At 37.7% G+C, this 21,703-nt stretch overlaps 1 protein-coding gene across 5 annotated transcripts in view; it reads left to right on the top strand.

Moving 5' to 3' along the window:
• The window catches only part of wdpcp (WD repeat containing planar cell polarity effector), an 87,222-nt gene that overhangs the window by 57,230 nt on the left and 8,289 nt on the right, over positions 1-21,703 (top strand). For all 5 annotated transcript variants that reach the window (XM_008428892.3, XM_017309197.2, XM_017309196.2 and 2 more), the window contains 4 exons: positions 5,181-5,369; positions 5,881-6,004; positions 7,461-7,524; positions 18,042-18,141. In XM_008428892.3, coding sequence (XP_008427114.1) covers positions 5,181-5,369; positions 5,881-6,004; positions 7,461-7,524; positions 18,042-18,141 — 477 coding nt within the window. The remainder of the gene's footprint in view (positions 1-5,180; positions 5,370-5,880; positions 6,005-7,460; positions 7,525-18,041; positions 18,142-21,703) is intronic.

The raw sequence follows: 21,703 nt of genomic DNA, 5'->3' as shown, positions 1-21,703 counted from the left end.
CATCTTTAATTGTAACTTTAGAAAGAAGATGTCACAGCAGCATGGAGCAATGCTGAAGTTTGAAGGCAGGAACACTGAAGTGGGGGAGGAAGGTAAAGAACATGCATGCGTGTATCTGTGTGTGTGCACGAGGAAAGGGGGCGGGAGGGTCTTCCAACAATAGCTTACACTCCTCTGATCGCCTGCCAAGGTTTCTGATGAAGGAAGTCACTGCACGTCTTTTCTCTATGATAATTCCCCCAACATACGCACGCACGTGTGTGTATTCTTCTATTTCTGTGCTTCTTTGCACACACACACTCTCCAACCCGTTTGTTCGTTGCTTGTGCTCCCTTTCTGTATTGACTTGTTTCATGCAGCCCCGCTACATGACAGAAGGAGCGAGTCAGAAAGGCGGCGTGGAAGAAAGACTTGGCCATGCTCCAAGTTCTCCCTTTTTTTCCCCCCTCTGGAGGCAGGCCTCCCTAGCACCACCCCCACACCCACCCCCCAGCCTGCACCACGTTATCTCATCTGGGCACACGTTGGCCGCTACTGGGCCTGCACCGATACACGGTGTAGGGAAGCCGACCACGAAATGTGCTGCACCAAAGGGAAAATAGTCGTTCCTCCCCTAAACCCCCCAGCACTGGAACGAAGTAAAACATTTCAGATGGGTAAAGGACATAATGATGTAACTCAGTGTGCACAGAGTGTGTAAAAAAATGAGAAAGATCCCAAAGCTACATGAAAAAAAAAATCATTTAACCAAAAATCAGCTATTAATCTGAAAAATAAGTGTCACACGATCAAAATTTGAATCAGGCATCATACAGGCAGCATATCAGCTTTCATTCAACAATAGTATTCTTTTTTTGGTTCACACTTTCATTGTAATTCACATTGATGAATTAATTTCCCAAAATGCTCACAACTGATTTTGATAATCCATCCAATGACCAAGGATAATATGTAAGCAGAGAAAACACACCTGAGAAAACAGGTGTTAGATTCCAACAGAAGGAGAAAATATCTGAGTGATGTGCAGACTTACTTTTGATGGAGAGCCAAGTAAATTTGAAAGCAAGTGAGATTTTTCATTGGAGAGTTTTGTGCGAGTTCAGTAGCTGCGTTTCCATTACAAATACACTCAAAACTTTGTCAATATTCTGTCTATGTCGGGGAAAAAAACAAGTTCGCAACTGCGGTGTTTCTATTAAATATGAAACGCAATGAGTGTTTCCATTGCAGTTTTGTGAAATACATTAATTTTGATGCAGGCAAAAAAAAAACATGTTTGTTTTTTTTTCTTTTTTTAGCAACTAGCATGTTTCCATTAAGCAAATTTATTTTTAATAATTGCAATTTGTGCAATTTTATGGTCAGTCGAAGCACTTGTAGCACATCTCAGAGTGAAAATGATTAATCCTGCATTGGAAGATAATTTCTCCTATACAGGGTTTAAAAATCTATTTGTGTTACATTTTTCTACAGATATTCAATGCAAAATTTATGTTGTGTCTTTTGTAAAGCTGACACACATGCCCACTTTGTGGATAAACACTATCATTTTATAGTAATCTCTAAATTAAAATTACAGTGGAGTTGTTTTATAAGTTTCCCCTTCTGCCTTTGTTTGACCTTCCTTTGTTTCCATAAGTCAAACATGTTCTGAAGATGTAATTAACTGGGGAACAAAAGACTAAAATGTCAAAGGCAGTTTTATAAGGGAAAATCCTTATCCCAGCACTAAAGCTATGTTCATAAAGCTCTTCTTTTCAGTAATTTTTTTTTTGTCTATGTCAGTAGTGCTGTTATCCATCTGCTGCTATGACACTGGTATAACAAACCAAGATCACAAGTAGACTTTTTTCCTCATGGAAGAACAGGAATATCAGCTTAAGAAGAGCAAAGGTTGGGCCTAAAACTATCATAAACTGTAGATAGTTTTCCTGGAGAGTGCTATTGCCTGTAGAGACCATGAATATTTTGAATGTTTTTATCTTTGTCTTTTCTCAAAATAGTTCCCGTTTTTCTATCAACCTATTTTTGCCAACAAATCACCCTTTCAAACCGACCACTTCCTGCGTTTTGACGCGTTAACCGTCATGGATGAATGGTTGAGTAGAGTGCCACTTTGACACATATCTGCTAATTTGGCTACATGACCCACTCGCTTGGATGCTAATAGATGTAACAATGGCAGGTGAACTTTGACCCCTTCAATATAAGGATTCCTGATTCAAGGTGGCATGCACATCTCATGGTAAAATTGGAAGTCTCTACAGAAGTCAAGATCTCAGTACCAGCTCTTGATTTTTTTGTTCTGCCAGTTTTTAGTTCAGTTTTTTTTTTTTATGTTTCAGATTATTTTGCAATAACAGAGATTATCAGTCTTGGTTGCTGTATTTATTCTAGTGGTTTCCCCTTCAGTGAAGCTGTAACTAGTGAAACCTTAGAGCAGATTTAAGATTTTTTTTTCTCATTGTAAACTTTAAACTTCAATGGAACATTGAATTTAATTTGCTCCATAATTATTTGAAATGAACCAAATAAGATATTTTTGTCCTGTTTGCATAATTTGACTGTTTCTTGAGTTGAACATTTTGCTGACAGTGTAATTGCAGTCTCTTCTTTGATGCTTACTAGTAGTATTTTTCTCTCAACTGGCCAATTGAATTAGTGTAGACAGGTGTGAGAGGAAGCTAACAAGACCTTAATGCCACGATGATCTATTGTTTCTGCTCAAAGTTTAGTTAGAGCTGCAGTGGACGCCCAGGTCCAGCCCTTTTGCACACAGTCACACACAAACAGCACCCTCAAACACAAACAAGCCGATGTATTAGCCACATTAGCCATCTCTTTAGGGGATTTGGAGGATTGCTAATTGCCAGCTTGTCATTTTAATTGCCCTTACCACCACCCACTAGCCCCCACCTGACTCATACACACACGAATACACACAACTTCTTTAACAAGACATCCAGCAGCCTGCTGCACCGACAGTAAACCTGTGTAGCCAACGCTACGCTCACTAATCACAACCTTCTTTTTAGTAAGTATTTTATCGTTACATCAGAAAGCGTTGTTGCCAAATGTCTAATAAACAATACTGTGCAATAAACTTTTCTTCGTATTTGTACCTTCTAAGGCGTCAAACATCCAGGTAATCCTTTAAAGTTGTCTTAATCAACAGTTCTTCAGGCTTTCTGCTTGGTCTCTTTGGCAATTTTCAGAGGAAAGTTTCTTTTTAAGCTGCTTAACACTGACCTGCGAATCATTCAAGGCATAAATTGGCACCTAGGTCACAGTTTGTTCTAATTTCCTTTGATTCATCTTTTGAACATATCAATTTTGAACAGTGGCTAGCAGACAAAATGGTATTTCAGCTAAAAAAAAATGGAATCCTGTAGATCATCAGCTGTGGATGATGCAGGGTAAAGCTACGACTTTCAAAGAGGGCTGCCACTCAAAACCTTTTTTTTGTATTTTTTAACAGGTTGTTTTATATAATCTATGTACTATTTTTTTCTCAGTTAATCTAGATGTTGTTTTACCTCAGAAGAAAGCAATTTTCTTTAAAAATCTTTGTAATAAACATGTTTTGGTTCTGCATAAATCAAACTAAATTATAAACTAAAATTATAATAAATTATTATAAATTAATTATAACATAAATTATAATCTAAAGTATGAATTGTGTATGAAGTGCAACCCATATTGTGATGAAATTGATCAAATGAAGCCCTTCCAAACTAGAAATTATAAAAACAATAGGCCTCAGTTCAATCATTAGTGTCAGTTTATCTGTCTATTACACCCTTTACTTATATAATCTCACAATGGAGATTAATAGTGTCTCTTTATTAATGTTTTTATTATTATATCTTTATTTAACCAGGCAAAAACAGATTGACAACAAACTTCTTACTTGGCTAGGCCTTTTGAGGGAAAAGGAGGTGTGTGTATTGTTTATGAGTTTTTGATTTAAATCTAGTTTAGATACTAATATCATCTTAACAAACACATTAAAATGTTATAAAGGTGTGTCTCAATGTTAAAAAGGAGAAAACATAGCAGTCAGTTACCTCAGAGGGCGTTAAAGGACTTTAACAATTTAAATCAGCTTATGATTTCTGATTTGATGAAAGCATTCCCTCTGCTCTTCTATAACCCAGCATTAACTATACACTGTTGTGATTCGCTCACAGAGGAACATTATTTACTACCTGTTGGATTCAACACTTTCATTTCCTGTAACGTGGCTTTGAAATATCACAAATTATACGTACCTTTGACCTTCTCCTGGACAGACTGAGACACCTCTGCCACTGGCAATACAAAACATTGTCATTCAGTAGAGTACCGATCTGCTCATATGAACAATCACATACAACAAAAGCATAAACAATCGACTTTGTTGATTTCATCTGACAGTCAGGATATCAAAAGAAAGACAACCTCCAATGCCTCTGCAGGTCGTCCACGATGGCACTACATGTGTAGATAAATAGGCTCTATTCTTATTTCTCAGCATTACTAAGGAGAAGTTTCAACACTGCCACAGTATTTTGTATTTGTAGCACATGTATTAGCATCCGTAAGGGAAACAAAAATAATTAGATAATCCAGAAATGTTCTACATTAGTTTTCGTTCGTGTTGACACTGTCTTAACAGTAACTTCATAAACCCAGTTTTTCAGTTCACAAAAGCATTTAAAGTGGAACTAACCTCAATGTAAAAACATAACCCCGTCCCCAAACCAGCTTTGAAGAATTCTACCAAAATGGGCGGAGCCAAGAGACACAGAGGGGCGTGACCAGGTGTGAACATGTGCGTAGGGGGTTGAGAAGAGCTGACTTTCCCTCCATCCAGGACTTAGAGCTAGCCTAGAGTAAAAAAAAAAAAGGCAACTAACATTTCTGCAGACCTCACACATCCTGTAGAATAACTGTTTAATTACATATAAGCATATTTGTAATGTCACAACAATCACTATTTTTACTTTCTTTATAAAAAAAACAAAAGAAAAAAATGGCTGAAAATACTTATACATATTGTCCATTTAACCTTCTTTTATTTCCCTAAAGTTTAATATTCATATGTTACATGTGTACACTGATCTGAAACTCTTTGTTCACGCACACGGTCTTGACCAATAAAACTGATTCTGAATGTGAACTCTGACCTTACATGGCAGGAGCTCTAACTGGAGGTCAGCTGGGCCATGTGGAGTTGTTGCAGCAGCGGCTCCGCTGCGGTCAGGTTAGAGAGGCGCTGGGCATCCTGGAGGCCATGGACTGGAGCACCATGGCGGATGAGAGCTACCAAGGCCTGAGCTGTGTGACCAACCACCTGCTGAGACTGCCGCTCAACGCAGACAGGGAAGGTGAGGGTGTGGGTCACACCACTAGTTTTATCCTACCACGACTATCAGAAAATTTCGTTGTTAGTTAATTAAAATATTTTCCATTGAAAATCTTTCTAGTCCTGTGGATGTCTGCAATCTCTGTTAAAATGCCAGATTGTTGTGCTGTAAAAACACCCCTTAATTAACATTTTATTTTTGGCCTTACTGTCAGCACGCTGCAATAACACAAAATCTTACAAAATATTATTTTTGTCTAGTTCCTGTGCAAATATCTTAGTCCAATTGAACCAACTTACAAGTAACTTTTCAGCAAGATATAGGAGCTTATTTTAAGCCAATAATTTCTTAGTATTGATTTTAAAAAGCACTAGTTCCAGTGGCAGATTATTTAGCTTATAACATAGACATTTCATCTAAGTTACTTTCATCTTAGTTCAAGTGTACTAAGATTTGAACTACTAGACCAAAAAAAAAACTTTTTAAGAGTTTGTGTGTTTTCGGTGTGTTGACATTCCCAACGTTTGTGCAGCCCAGCTGGAAGCAGCCCTGCGGGTGTTTTACACCCCGGCTGTCCCTCTGTCCGATACGGTCATTCTGGAGTACAGGGAGCCGGTCACCAAGTACGCTCGCCGCCTTTTTCACCACCTCCTCAGGTAACGCAACCGTCTCCATCATGCTGCTGCTGCTTTACTCTTAATTTAATGCACTGAGAGAGAAATTAGTTTTGTGAGATCCAGTTCAGCTTCTGTTAGACCTGACACAGTAAGCAATAAATCAACTAGTTGCATGGTAGATTAAAGTGAGCTCAATAATTTCTCTTTAACTTTTGTTAGAGAGATGCTTTCCTTTGATATTGTTGGAAAAACACTGCAAATATTTGAAACCCAGTACGATTTAGTTAGGTTGCACTACCTGCCACGTTTGCCTGTTTTCCCTGCCTAAGCTGAATGACTAATATTTCTTAAAATGCAATTTTGTTTACAAAAGCTTAATTATCCATTTTAATTGTAGTTGCTTTGTTTTTTTTATTTCATATATGTAAAATATTTTCCAGTTCCAGTGTTAAATATTGTTTAGAAATTAATGGATTTTGCATCTTTTAGAGTACACTTTTCTTGATATGCCATCATCATTATTGTATTAGTTGAAAATGGTCTCAAAATAACAATATTATTGTTTATCGCAATAGTTTTTGGGGCAATTTATTATCCTGCAAAATGTGTTATTGTGACAGGTCTAGCTTCTAGAGAGCACTTTTTGAAATAAAACAAAGCTGTACCTCCAGGTCGGCTGCAGTTTAGTGATGTGCAGTGTAAAAACCCATATACAGAGTATTTTTAAAACACTACTGGAGCACGTTGTTGAGCTTATCAGTGTTCAGGAAAGAATAACAAGTGTCCAAAAATGACAACCAGTGAAAGAAACAAATTTAACACTCTCTATTTACCTCTCGCTTCTTTTTATTTCAACATTTCTAAAAAAAGGACGTCGCTTTTGAATGTCATCAGTCACACACGCGCTGATGCAGCTTTGAGTCATTCACGAGGCAGAGCAGCGCTCACTCAGACCTGTTTAACTGTTGTTTCATTTTCCCTTCTGCCATGAGAGCCTTTTGAAACGCCTGTTTGACTGAAATAGACCCTGTTGTTCCCACACACTGCCGCTCACAGCTCTCCATCTAGCAATTACCTCCGTTTTCCTTCCCTGTTCCAGAGCTGGAGTGTTTGGCTTCCTTCCTCCTCTCTTATCACCTACCTGCATTCTTCTTCTCTCCATCAGCATCAAATAAAGAAAGCCTCCACTCTCTGCTTGTTTACTTGTTTCATGTTGGATATAGACAGGGAAAGTTAGGCTGTTTTGCATCTTTCTCTCTCTCCCTTTCTCTGTCTTTCTCTCCTCTTTCTCCTGGCTTTATTCTGGATTGTAACGAAAGTACTCACTATTTACTGTTCTCTTATTGGCAGAGTGCATATCTGTGAATTTATGTAAAGCTCGGAGAAAGATGTACGTCAGGCTGATTCATCTATAAATTTCCTCTAGTTGCTTTTGTTAAACAGATATTAGTCGGCTTTAGTTTTCGAGCTCTTATTGTCTCTGCTTTCTTTGCAGGCATCAGCGTTTTGAGAAGGCCTTCCTCCTCGCTGTTGATTTGGAAGCTCGAGATTTGTTCATGGTGAGCTAAAAGACATTTTTGATTTCAGTGGTTTGAAAGTAAAACAGGACTAAAATCTGTATAACAAATTTTTAAATAGTGTTGACTGAAATTCCTGTTTGAAAATTGTAAATATTTGTGATTTTGAATGACATGCACAGTTTTGAGCTCACATCCATTTTGTGAATACTTGTGTTTTGGATAAAATGATTCTGTTTTTCCTCTATCACCTCTATCTGCTCACATGCACACTGCTGTTTCTTGCTTATGTAACCATAACATTTAAGACTGGTAATAGTCTTCTGTGTTACACATAAAAACTGATTAAGGCAGGCCAGCACAACTTAGAAGGTGCAGAATGAGAAGACAAAAGCAGAACTTGTGCTACAATCTTTGCTTTACTTGGTGTCGCCCTTAAGATGTGCTAATCAGGCCCAGTGCTGGACTTTGAATGTCACTCGGTATCTGTATGAATTGTAACATTTGATCATTTTCAGCACTAAAACATGTTTCACCCTAAACCAGATCAATTTATTTCTCAAGGTATTGACACTGAAGGGCTTTGGTCGAGTCCTGGAACTGGTAAACGGACTTAGGTGGTGCACAGAAAGGAAAATTGGTGCACTGGAAAATTTGTGTGAAGAGCAAAAGTCGGCAGACGGAGTCGCTATTAAATCACCATAAATATTTTAGACTAGTTTCATACCAATTAGTGTTTGTCCCTTCTGTGTTACCGTAAAAAGATAACTGCATTTCATTTCACTCTTATAAAATTTAAGGTTTTCAACTCACAAAAAAATTTAACATCTATCCATTGTTAATCCGGACTTAAGCTTAGCTTCAACTATGTAGATTTTTATCCTTTTATGCCTCAACAAATAAAGTGCAATAAAGTAAACATAATAAATAAACTGAACTTAAGTCCCACAAAACAGTGGCACTTAAAACAAAACTAAGGTGTAAGTTATAGATATTTCGTTTTTAAACCTTTTATGTCTTACAGATTTTTGCAGAAAACTACCTACGCTTGTAAAACTTTTGCAAAAATCAACCTAAGTTGTCATTATTTTTACAGAAAACTACTTAGGTTGACATTATTTTATACAGAAAATTACCCTGGTGGCCCAACTTTTTGCATAAAGCTACCTCGGTTGCCAGAACATTTGAAAACTATCTACAAGAGGTTATCAGACCATCTAGTCTGAAGAAACTAAAATAAAAGCTTTTGGCCTGAATGCCAAGCATCTTGACTGAATAAAAACAGGCACTACTTTTCACTTGACTTACTTTGTCCATATTGTGTAGCATGGTGGTGGCTGCATTATACTCTGGTGATGTTTTAAAGTTGCAGGAGGAGTTGGCAAGTCTAAACAGAGGATAAGATGACAGCAGCCAAATGCAAAATGCCCAGAAACTCAGAATAAGACTAACTAGTCTCCCAACACAACAGTGACCCAAAGCACACAGTTAGCATAACAATAGAGTGGCTAAGGATCACTCTGTGAATATTTTTGACTGCAGCTGGAGCACATGCTCCAAATCCAATTGAGAATTATGTAAGCACAAAAAAATGACTGTTTATTAATAAGTGTTCAAGTTGGCTTCACATGAGAAGATCTACAATGAAAAATGGTTGAAAATCTCCCAAAATAAATCTACAAAATAACTCTTCAGAAGATTTTTTTTGTTTGGTTTTGATATTTTATTTTTAATAAATTAGCTTAAAAAAGCCTGATTCACTGAAAAAATAAATGTAATACATTTTTAATCTGTCACAAAATGTGGAAGCTGTGTTAATATTTTCTGGACGCACTAATGAACCTGGTCATGCCATTATTCTAGCATCACCGGCAATCGATCATTCTTCTTTTATTATCTATCTGGTAAAATAACATTCAATTTTTTTAAGACCTAAAATTGGTGTATCATAAAATAATATTGCATTTTTACTTTAATTGGCAAAAAGCGAGCCACAGCAAGTTCTGAAAAAAAATCCCATCCTGTTGGACCATTTATAGAAGAACTAGAGGTTTAGAAAGTGTGAATATTTATGTTCCAAAACATAAAACCTTAGAGTTAAAATGACATTTTAAATTGATTACCATATTGTGTTACTGACATTAAACAGATTAGGCCTAACTGATTAATATTTGGCCTCCAGAGGATTAGATATCGACTCAGTCACCAGCACCTTTTAGAAAAGCTTCCTGCAGGCCCCTTAGTGCCATGCACCCTATTTTAGTTGTTCATTCACTGTTAAACCCTTCTTACTTGCATTTGCACATGACTTGTAACCCACAAAAGTGTGTGTATGTGTGTGTTCATGTCAGAGAGCAGGTGCGATCTCAGTGTGGGCCCCTGTCTTTTCACAACCTCCATGGCCTCCGCTCGGCCTTTTGCCTCTCCTCTCATCTACCTCTAACTTGCTCTTTCTTCCACGTGTTTTTGTAGGTGTCTTTTCCTGTCTTTTTTTCTCCTCTTTTAAAGTTGGGCACCCCCCCCCCTCCTTTTTTTTTGCTCCATGCTTCAGCAGCACAAACACAAAAACACTCACTCATGCTCCTCTCTGTCCCTCAATCACACTGATAGCGCCGCTTCCAATTCCCTCCCCACTAATAGGCAGGGCTGCAGGGAAGCCGAATTGAAAAGGTGGAGTCAAGCCGGTGAACCTTGAAAGAGTGGAGGGAAGAGGGGGCAGAGAGGAAAGAGGAGGGGCTGGTTAGATAGAAGGTCAACAATAAATTTAAGATTTTTTTTTTCCAATCAAACAGGTTGGAGTGAAACTTCTCTCTTATTTAGAAATGGTGTAAAGAGATGAGTACACTAATTTCTGCCTGTTCCTCTTACTGTGTGAGACGGAATGGATCAAACAGATGGAGGTGTCCTCTTCCGGCTACTTCAAGCTGCTTGTACTTTTTTCAATAAAACATATTATTTAAAAGAATAAACTGTAAACAAATTGTTATGCTTCTAACGCAAATTCTTTCAGGCTTTTCCCCAGAAAATGGGGATTTCAATTCTAAATTGAACAGACAAATAACATGTGTTTTTGTTGGACCTAATGAATTACTGCCAACTAATCCCCAAAAATCAGGCATAAACACAGAAACATCCCACCTGAAGTGTGACAAAAGCTGTGTTTTTCTTCAACATTGTAACAATGTAACATTGCAAAAATGTTACATTGTTGCAACAATGTTACATTTTTACAACAATGTAACATGTTGGACAGTTTTGCTTCCCTGCTTGGTCCCACATTTATAATAATAATAATAATAATAATAATAATAATAATAATAATAATAATAATAATAAAGAAACGTTTTTTTTTCTTAATTTGTATTTGATTTATTCTTAAGAATTCAAATACAGCTACGTTAGTAAGAATTTACTAAATTGACCTGCTGATTCATGTCCACTCTACTTTTAGTTTGGGAGTTTTAAAAAATCATTAGTTTATTCTTTTTATACTTTATAATTTCTCACTCTGTAGTTGATGACGAGATTATTTAAATTGCTCCCACCATTTAACACTAAATGTAATGTGTGAGGGTCTACTGTCCATTTAAATAACAAACCTAAGCTTTTGAATGTGTTAGATTAATTTGTATGACTTGCTTGATTTTGAGATGTTAGTTTCTGTTCACAAATGCACACAAAACATTATAATGTAGTATTCTTGTAGAGCTCATTTGTTCGTGGTTGACCAGCTCTATTTGTTTATGTGTGTGAGAACTTGAAAAAAATAAGTACAAATAAGTATGTACAATAATATTTAATGGAGTCCTCTAGGACATAGGTTGTCCAAAGCACAACAAGCAGTAACAATTTTGTAGAAAACTCTTTTTCTCACCATCACATTGAAGCAGCAGAGGGATACATGGATAACAAAGTGAAAATCTGGTGATAAACTCTTGAGATAAAATTGAAAATGACCAAACTTCCTTCTTCATGTCTCTGGCCTCTAACTGATGTCATAGTTAAAAAAGTTCTATGCTAAAAGTAGGATGTTAGCACTTTTTACACTTCAGGCTAGCAAGAAAAAATAGTTTGATATAGCAAAATCTCACCTTCTCCCATATTAACAGTCAACAGAGCAACGCTTTTTTTTTTTTTGTCAAACCATGAACTTCTGAGTGCTTTTGAGAAGTCCTCATCCTGCACACATTTTAAACATTTCAGAAATTGAGTAAAAATAATGTATGCCTTCTGTTTTTGACTCTTTCACCTTCTTTTTAAACGTCTTGAGCAGATTTAGGAAGCCTGCGTGAACCCCTTTGTGAATGGCCACAATGGGAATCTGCTCATATCTGGTTCACTGATTTCAACAGATACCGGCCGATGATCGTCATCACAGATCTGTAACAAAGCTAATGCTCATTCACAGCAAACTGTTTCAAGCACTTTTTTTTTTTAGCCTCAGCGACCAAGAGAGCAGCAGCTCATTGTCTGCAAAGAGTGAAAGAGAGTCGAGAAAGAAAAAAGACAAGGGGGCACATTGACATTTCACCCCTCACCCTGTCCTTCGGTCTAATTAGGTTGTGTTGTTGCTTTAACCTGCTGCTTGGCTGATTGGGCCGAGGCGTAGGGGGTTAATGAGGGCAACCCCCCCGCACTCACCAAACTCTTTGTAACTTACTAACTTGCCCGCAGAACTCAATAACGCGCCATCGACTTGATAGAATGGACTCGCAGATAGCATGGAAGCCATTACCTCTTCCAGAAATGCTCAGCATGACACCCTCCTCCCCACCATGACACGGCCCTCCATTGTTTCCCAGCTAACAATAGAGGTCCTTCTAAGCCCCCTACTCCTCTGCAAAATGAAAAATAGAAAGCTTTTGTTCAAATGAAACACTTAGTGTTGGGTTAAATTGGGGGGGAGGAGGAACTGTTGGGGGAGGTTACTGATTGGTTGGCTCTTTTTCTTTTTTTCATTGTTGGTGCTCTTCTGTAACTCCCTAATTAGCCTTTGATAATGAGTTGATAATGTAACCAATTAGGTCATTCGTCAGCCAAGTCGAGCCCACAACACCTCCCTCCCTTTTTTTTATGCGCCTCCTAAATAGGTCTTGATAGAGCTTGCTAATTAAATCAAATTTTTTTGTGATAGCTGAATTGAGCGCCAGCTCGTCTGTTTCCGAATGAGGCCTCATACAGTATCGCTTCAGACATCCTGAAGCGAAACTGTTGTCTTCCCTTCCTATCTATCGTCGCTGGCAACACCGAGGGAAGGCGAAGGGGTGGAGATGTCGCTGCTGCGTCTTTGCCAATAAACTCACAGTTGTCTCTTGCGTGATTAATTAGCCCTTTTGAAACTCTCGACGCCTCTCTAACACAAGACTTTGGGGTGTTATTTGTGTTATGAGACAAGTGTGAAACTAATTATGTTGATTTCTCAAGATGTTAGCATATTTCCGCCTGCGTGTGGCTGCCAGTATTGTTGGCAAATGCTGACGGGAAATTGCACCCCTCATAGCTTTAACAAAACCTAAAATAAAAATGCTATACTGCTTTAATTTGAATCTGTGAGACTGATTGTTAATAAAGTATTTTTGGTGTTGCCAAAGATAAAGAAGGACAGATAATTTGAAAACACCCAGATAAATATATATATATTTATATATATATTGTTTTGGTTCATGCAATGAGTGTACCTCTGAAGTAAATCAACAGGATCGGCTGCCAGGTCCTCAGAAGGCTTTGCCCAGACTACTCATTCACTAATCCCTGAAATTTTCAGATTTCACACTTTTATAAATGATCTGTTGCTCACAGATGTATGACAGTTTTACAAACTTATCAAAGGAGTAAACTTTTCAAATGACTGATTATCTCCTGGAGTCTTTCTGAGAATTTCTTCATAACTTGGAAAATACCAAATATAGTATCAGAAAACGTATTTTACAATTGTAACTTAAACAAATACAGGTAATCAAAATGTTAAATTTGAAACAAAACATGCGGATGTGACTTAAGACGATCATACTTCATGTGGTAATTGGAAGAAATTTTATATTCAGTGTTTGGCTTTCAGTGCCTTGCAAAATTCTGCCTACTTTTTTGTTTACATTTTCTCATGCATTTTCACTTCACAACTGCAAATCTCAGTTTTTAGGAGTTTTATGTCTGTAAAGGGAAATTTGGATTTGTTTTCAACCCTCTTCTGTGAATACTTTGTTGATCGACCTTTCATTCACACTGACATTAGAATACAGCTGCAAAATGGCTCAAGCTCAGTCAGATCGGACGTGAACATTGATTTTCAAATCTTATCGCAAATTCTCATTGAATTTAGGTCTGGACTTTGACTAGTCCACTCTAACAAATGAATGTGGTCTTGTTTAAATAATTCTGCCCATCTCAAGAGTCTTTTTCAGCACCTCGCACTTTCTCATTCGTGCTTGTCATGCATTTAGCCTCATCCATCTTGCAGTCAAGTAGAGAAAAGAGAAAATCCCCACAGCATCATACTGCCATCATCATGTCTCACTATGTTGTTTCAGCCCACTATGTTCATCAACCTTTCAAGTTTATTGAGGCATTTTTGACATTGTTCTTGTGAAATAAAATCTGTCTGGAGAAGTTAAGGGCAAATAATAACTTGTTGAGCTTTACAACAAGATGTATTTATTATGAATGTTAAAGATACACATTTTTATTTTTGATGTAATTTTACACTGTTTTAAACTGATCTGATTCGAGTGATAATGTAATAGCTAGGAAAACAACTGTTGTCTGTTGTCCTCTACAGGGAATGGATATTTTCAGAAGGCATTGTAAGACCATTAATTAATATGTTTTTCAGTAGAAAATTATTAAAAGAAATACTTTTGACATTTTAATCATAATTCTATTCAATACAACTAGATATTTTTGGGTCTATGTGAAATTGTAAATATTTTAAGGCTGACAGCCAGAAATATTAACACTAAACAATAAAGCTTGAGATCTTTAGGTTTAATGGAAATATTAAAACTACCTACGTTTTTTAGATGGGCATTACCTCGCACTTCATTCACTGCATTTATTTCCCCACAACAGACGCATATTCCCGTCCATCCCCGGCTATGTAGTGCGACAGGAACCCGCCCTGGTCAAGTCAGACTCCATACAAACATGAGTCGGTCTCTTAATGTGCTGGGGGGAAAAAACCGTTGCTCTGTGCCAGTTAACTTAATCTCTGATTTATTTGCAGGAAACCCAAATATCAGTCAGTATCGGGTACTTAGCGTCTGCCGCTGCTCTCCCCTCCGCTCCCCTCTGCTCCCTTTTAAAAAAAAAAAAACAGCCCAGTAAAACGCCCCTCTTTATCAGCGCAGTTAGCTGGCTCGCTGCAACCCCTAAAGCTCTTATATAAATAAGATTAGTGTCGCGTTTGAGCGTCGGGGAATAAGAGGTGTAATATCTGATGGTTTTATATGCAGTATTATTGTTATCCCCTCTTAGTCTGGCTGATACTACTCTCTCTCTCTTTCTCATTTTGCGTTTGTTCACTCACTGATTCCTTCGCTGGGTCTCTTTCTACAGATTCAGACAGTATTATGAGGGGCTAAGCTGGAATAAAGCGCCTCAGCATCAAATGTTCATATTGTTCTGATCTGTCTGTCACACCGTCTCATCCTCTCGTATTTTTTTTAGTATTTATCTTTTATTTTTTTTTGCCTTCCTCTCTCTTTTTCCACGTCCCGCCTCCTTGGTTCTGTCATCCGCTGCTCTGTTTGTTATCAATTAAGCACCTCGGTCATATCTAATTGTAGGGCCGTGTCCTCATTTGTAAGGGCCGAATCTGTCACCTCAGTCCTGGGAGCCGATTTAGACCCCTTTGAGGCCATTTTGTTGTCATCCATTTTCACATTTCCGACTAACTCTCCTCCACAGAGGGCAGGCACCACACTATAATTACCCAATCTGTTCCTATTCACACTCCTCAATTTCAGCACCTCACCCTCTCTCATTCTTCTTTGCTCTCCCTCTCTTTTTTGGGAACCGGCACCCCCCTCGTCTTTTTCTTTTTTTTTTTTGTCATTGGAAATGGGGTGGGTGAGGGGGTGGGCTACAAAAGCTGGGTTACAATATGAGGGTATTAAGTCTGGGTGCTGGCTCAGCTGGGGGCTGGCTTTAGCCAGCTGAGGGTTATCCATGACGAGCCCTGAGTCACAGCGCTGATGTCCTGTGATGTTGCTGAAGCAGAAGACTTTGCTTAACACGCTGTACACTATGATGGGCCCTCAGTCCCTGCATTCTGCCTGGGGAAACCCTGCGGACCTCAGGAGCCACTTGTTGGGTTTCCGGATGAGCATTTTTTACACTGTAGATGCAGACATAATAACATTCTTGTGGTACTCCTAACATACGTTTTTTTCAATCAATAATATAAGGGGCTAAAACTGGGCTGAAACAAGTAATCTGATTAATTGCGATGAATCGATTATTGACAAATTATGGAAAGAAAGAACTCATTTAGTAATCGACTAATCGTTTACTGTACTACTTTACATTTAAGATTAAAAAACATTGGAAATATGTTCAAACGCAAAACTCCTAAAGTGGCATAGTTATTATACCTATGCCACTTTTTAAAGAACTGGTTCAAGTTCTTTAAAAAACAAAAAACCTCCTATTAAACAACTTTTTGCTAACCAATTATTGATCGAATTGTAAAAGTTGGATGAAATGGCATGACCGTTCAGTCTGCAGATGTTTTTAAAACTATCTGGTACTTATGCAAATTAGTGCCACATATGGAGGTGGTACAAATCAAATTTTTTGAGGGGAAGAGAGATAAAAATATCGGAGTAGGACTGTTCAGACTGCAATGAAAAATTCAGCTATGGATCACACATGGACAAACAAATCAAATCAGATGCGGGTCATATACGGCTGCTATGTGAACTCGGCTTGTAGACAGTATCTACAAAAAAACCCAGCTTTTCTATTCTGTCATCACAAGCCTTAACATGGAGAGCTTGCTGAATGCTACTGCAGCTTTAACTGGAACTTCTTGCATCGACCCAATGTGACTATGACCAAACTTTTCAGGTTGGTTTAGCATCAACCAAAGAAAGAAATTATTTTGAAACTGAACCTCATGTCCAGTGTGGAAGTTCTGTGATACTGTTTACTGAATTCATGGCTTTTTAGCCTACATTGAGTAGTACTAAATGTAGGGGATATTGATCATAATTGTTGCCTTGAGCCCTATCCGTCACAGTTGTAGTAATGTAGTAAATCATTTTTCTCTTTGAGGATTTAAACTTGTTTCTTTAAATCTCATTTTGCTCTTATAGCTCAAGAGAGAAAATGCTAAAAATACAAGATTAAAATGTTAAGCTGTTTATATGCCATTGATGGTTTTGCTTCCATGTAAACTTTCCTGTAATCTTTTCATATGGTGTTTATTAATATTTCTCCAAGCTTTCTGATTATCATTCAGTCCTGTCATGTTTTATTTTTTTACTATTTGGCTTCTGTTTCACTCACTTTTATATTTACATAGCTCTTGCCTGTTAATCATTAATACATAAAAAAGACTCCTGAACTGTACAGACATACCAATATTTTATCTGCGCATGCAATCCTCAAGGACTTTCTACTAGCAGCCTCAAACAATCTAATTATTTACTCAAAATACTGAAAATACTTTGAAAAATACTAAAGACAGCAGTTTGACCAAAAAAAATTTACAACTTAAAACTTTTTAAGTTATCAACAATTTTTATAGCAAAAATAATGTCTCTCAGAAATATATCAATGAAATCATCTTGTATTATTATTATTATTATTATTATTATTATTATTATTATTATTATTATTTAGGACATATTTGAGCAGAAGATGGCTTACGTCTTAACCGAGCAGCAGAAGTCAGATGCTCAGGGGCTAATAATGAATGTATTGCCATATTATCTCTTTTTATGAGCATTTGAGGCTCAAGCAGAGATACAGAGGATACATGCTGTTTCCAATATTGTGACTGGCTGATATAATAATATGCTCGGCTGGATGTGTTTCCATGTAAAAGGAGAATATGAGAAGGTGAACAGTTCCTCTCCCACTTTTGAAATGTGCCAGATAACATCCAGCCCTGCTTAAAAACCAGAGAAATGTGTGTGTGGGTGTATGCGTGCGTGTGGGTGTGTGTGTGTGTGCGTGCGTGTGCGTGTGCGTGTGTGTGTGTGTGTGTGTGTGTGTGTGTGTGTGTGTGTGTGTGTGTGTGTGTGTGTGTGTGTGTGTGTGTGTGTGTGTGTGTGTGTGTGTGCAGTTTGGAGCGCAGGCAGCAAGAAGGCTGATTTCAAAGTTTTTTTTTTCTTTCTTTCTTTTTTTTGAGGAAGCGGCATTTCATTCGAACCGGTGCCGTTTCTGATGTCGGACTTCAAACGGCTCCGTTTTTTTCTGCTCCTCATTTCATCTGTTTCTTCCTCCTCCTGCCAAAATACCGCGACCACCCCTCTATTAAAAAAAACTATTGTCATCTGAGCCCAGATTCATTTTAGATTAACGTTCACATTTCTTTCTTTCCCGCATTACCTTCAAAGGACCTCCATTATGTCGCCGGTGATAAGGGCGAGGTGGTGCTCGCGGACGTGGCCAAGAGGAAAGCTAATGAAATCGAAGCCCGGGCCATCGCAGGCGACGGTAAGAAAAATAATCACTTGTCCAAGCCCAAATAAAGAAAATGCAGCCCATTATTCCTCCTTACATGTCGATAACCTCAGCGGCTCAGCTCTGGTGACGCACCTGAGATATTTTCTCAGGCTCAAACCCTCCTTTAAAAGCATAGAAAGGAATCAAATCAGATCAAGTTTGACTGAGAGATGTGGAACGAAACGTGGACAACAGGTTGACTTGCCTTCCTTTTTCGTTTTCTCACACATTTAGCTAGCCTGATAAAATCCAGCCCATTTATGCTTTGCTTCGTACAGAGGCTCTGGCCTCTTGTCTATCGAGAAATGATCGCTTCCTAGAGTCTGTTGAGGTTTTAAATTTTACCCAGTTGCTAATATTTAGCCATAACTTACGTAATGTGGCAGTTTGATGCTATGAAGCATAAATAATCCCCCACTGAAAAGAGAGAAGTGTAATATCCGAACAAGATGGCTTTTAGTGTTAGTTCAATATTTGGAAGTATTTCCAACAAGATCTGAACGGCGTCTTTCTCTTCCTCTGCTGCCTTCTTTAGAACTACAGCCAGTCTACAATTAGTCATGTTCACAACTTCTCCATCTGTTCGCTGATTGGACCGGTCAAAATTATACCGGAGAAATCCACTTCAATGGGAGAAAGCCATAAAGAAGAGCTGAAGGGAGATTATAACTGCGTAGGTCAGGGTAACTTTTAGTAAAAAACTATCATAGTTTAAAATCTTGATAAAGACTATGTTCAGACGTAAAATGAAAGGTTTTCTGGTTAGCACAGCATGGGAGAAAATCTCAACCAATGCCCAGGTTTCCTTTTTTTTGTTTTTTTCAGTCTATGCTGCTGGCCTTTGACAAACACTCCCAAAAGCACATACCAGAGGGGATCAAGCTGAGTTCCTGATTACAAACCCATTCTCACAACCACACACACACACGCTCAGTCCACACAGAGGCTACAAGGGCCGACGGCTAGGCAGAAAAACATTCACATTTGTGAGGGGAACTAGATGAACATGTCGGATGAGTCCTTCATTGATGCTTAAAAGCGCAGCAGAAGGGTTGCGCGGGCATGTTTGTGTGTTCACTGATGAGGTATTTAACTCCACTGTATAAGGTCAAACCCCCGAGGCTGACCGTCTCGTCTGCGTGGCTGAGAATGAAAATGAGCATTTGTGTAACTCTGAGGCCTGTTTGCATCTATTTTCCCTTTTTTTTATTATTCCTAATGTGATGCTTAACATGCGCACGCCCCCCTCCTTCATAAGCTCCCTTAATTATGTCCTCGATGATTTACCTCAATCACCTGCAGCGTGTCCTATCCTTGGACAGCAGCACTGTGTAGAAGTGAGGAAGGGACACAGGTGAGAGGCTAGGAAATGGATGGAAGATCTGATGTGTCTATATATATATATATATATATATATATATATATATATATATATATATATTTATATATATTATATATATATATATATATATATATATATATATATATATATATATATATATATATAAGTTCAGACTTCCGCGTGTGAACTTCCACCTAAAGTTAAAGCAATTATTAAAGTTATTAGTTTATCTCCTGTGATGAGGACAGATATACACAATTATTTATTGTAGTTATAGACACATAACACACACACACACACACTCCTCATGGAATGATAAACTAAGCTTTTTTTTGTCTTCTGTAAAAAAAATGAAGCAATTTTCAATTTGCTTCAAACTTGGGATGCATTTTTATACACAAACTGTAGGAACCAACACGTTATATGGAGCGTATTGCTGAAAACAAATGTCGCTTCTGGGGATTATATTAAACAAATGATGATGATTTTAATGTAAATCATATAAAAAATTGTAATTTAAAAGTTTATTTTTTTCTCTTTTTGTTTGCTGCAGCCAGATTTCTAGAGTGTCATGTTTTATTTTAAAAAAAATAATAATAAGACTGTGCTGTTTTATTTGCTGTGGTGTGTGAGATGTAACTAGATTTCCATTTCTCTTTAAGGACTGAGCTGTCTATTGGGAGTTCTTAGTTTTGATGCATTTAATGAATCTGACATTTTTTAGTATTTCACTTTCTGATTACCCATCAGAATTGCTGAAGGAAAAATCAACCAATTTTAGTGATTATACTATCTAAAGTAGGTTTGTATACAACAACAATTACATGGCAACCCCATATAAAATACAAATCTAACATGACACATCATGTCGTCTATTTATGTTAAAGATATAGCTTAAATAGATGATAAAAGTAATATGGACTCCTGAATGTGGGCATAGTAAAATCTTGTTAAACTAAAAATAGCGATCAAGAGGGTTGACAAACTGGCAAGGAAAAACCTGCTTTTATTGATGGCAGTTATTACACTATTATGCACAACCAGATTTGCCAGAAATCATCTGATTTCATGTAGATATTTTTACACATAACACGAAGCGACACAGAAATAACCTCAGAGTGCTACATCACGAGGAGGATGTCGATGCACAGAACAGCACTCAACCTACTCATACGTCAGCAGTGTGTGTAGTGTGTCTACGTGTGTGTGTGTAAGAGTGCATATTAACGGTGCTTAAAAGGCCGGCCATCAATAATAAGTGTCCTGCTTCAAGCAGAGGGCTCCAGTGAACAGGTGTCTCACTTTACACACTCGTACATGCACACACATTTAGCATTTGTAGCATAATCTGTGGAGTGCAGGAGGGCAGGCCAAAAGCAGAATTACCTTTTTAAGTCGATGAAAATAAGCAAATCTCAATCTGTGTCTTCGGGTCTCAGAAAGAAAACAATTCTATTTTTAGAGGTTTTGTTTTGTACTAAATCTCCTAGGAGTCATTCTAGCATACATCTGCTCTGGTTTTCACCTCATAGAAAACTCCAACCAAGTTTGAAACTGAATTGGTAGTTAGCCTGGTAAAAACCAGCCCCTTGTTCTGTGCAATCGCTATGAAGCTTTTTGGAAATTGCCTACGCTGTAAACAACTGTTCTTCACTGCGAAGTGAGAAGTGCTATATCCGAACAAGATGGCAACTTCATTAATCAGTTTGTTGGTTGTCATTGATAAAACTACAGGAGGAAATATAATTCAAAAACAATGTCATTGTTCACAGCTTCCTCTGTTCACTGATTGGCCCGGCTGAAATTCTATCAAAGGAATCCAAGTGAATGGGAGAAAGCTCGGACTGAGCAGTGAAGCGAAATGAGAGTCGAACTGAAATGCTCAGACTAGGAGTTTGTTAAACTAGCCCGTCACCAAGATACCATGTGCATCACCGTCCTGCATGGATGACAATTATCAAAGGTAACTGAGCTTTACAGGTAGAAAAAGGATTTTAACACCAACAAAGTAATTCCTTAACAACTACTAACCATAATCTTGACTCATGCTAAACATTTAACTCCCGCGTCTGAACTTCCACCTAAAGTTAAAGCAATTATTAAAGTTATTAGTTTATTTCCTGTGATGAGGACAGATATACACAATTATTTATTGCAGTTATGGACACAAAATATAATATTTCATCTACATTCCTAAATGTTACTTTTGCA

This window comes from Poecilia reticulata, chromosome 15 (genome assembly GCF_904066995.2).
Source record: "Poecilia reticulata chromosome 15, P_reticulata-male-v2, whole genome shotgun sequence".
NCBI lineage: Eukaryota > Metazoa > Chordata > Actinopteri > Cyprinodontiformes > Poeciliidae > Poecilia > Poecilia reticulata.
This window is presented reverse-complemented; position numbering and strand designations above follow the sequence as displayed.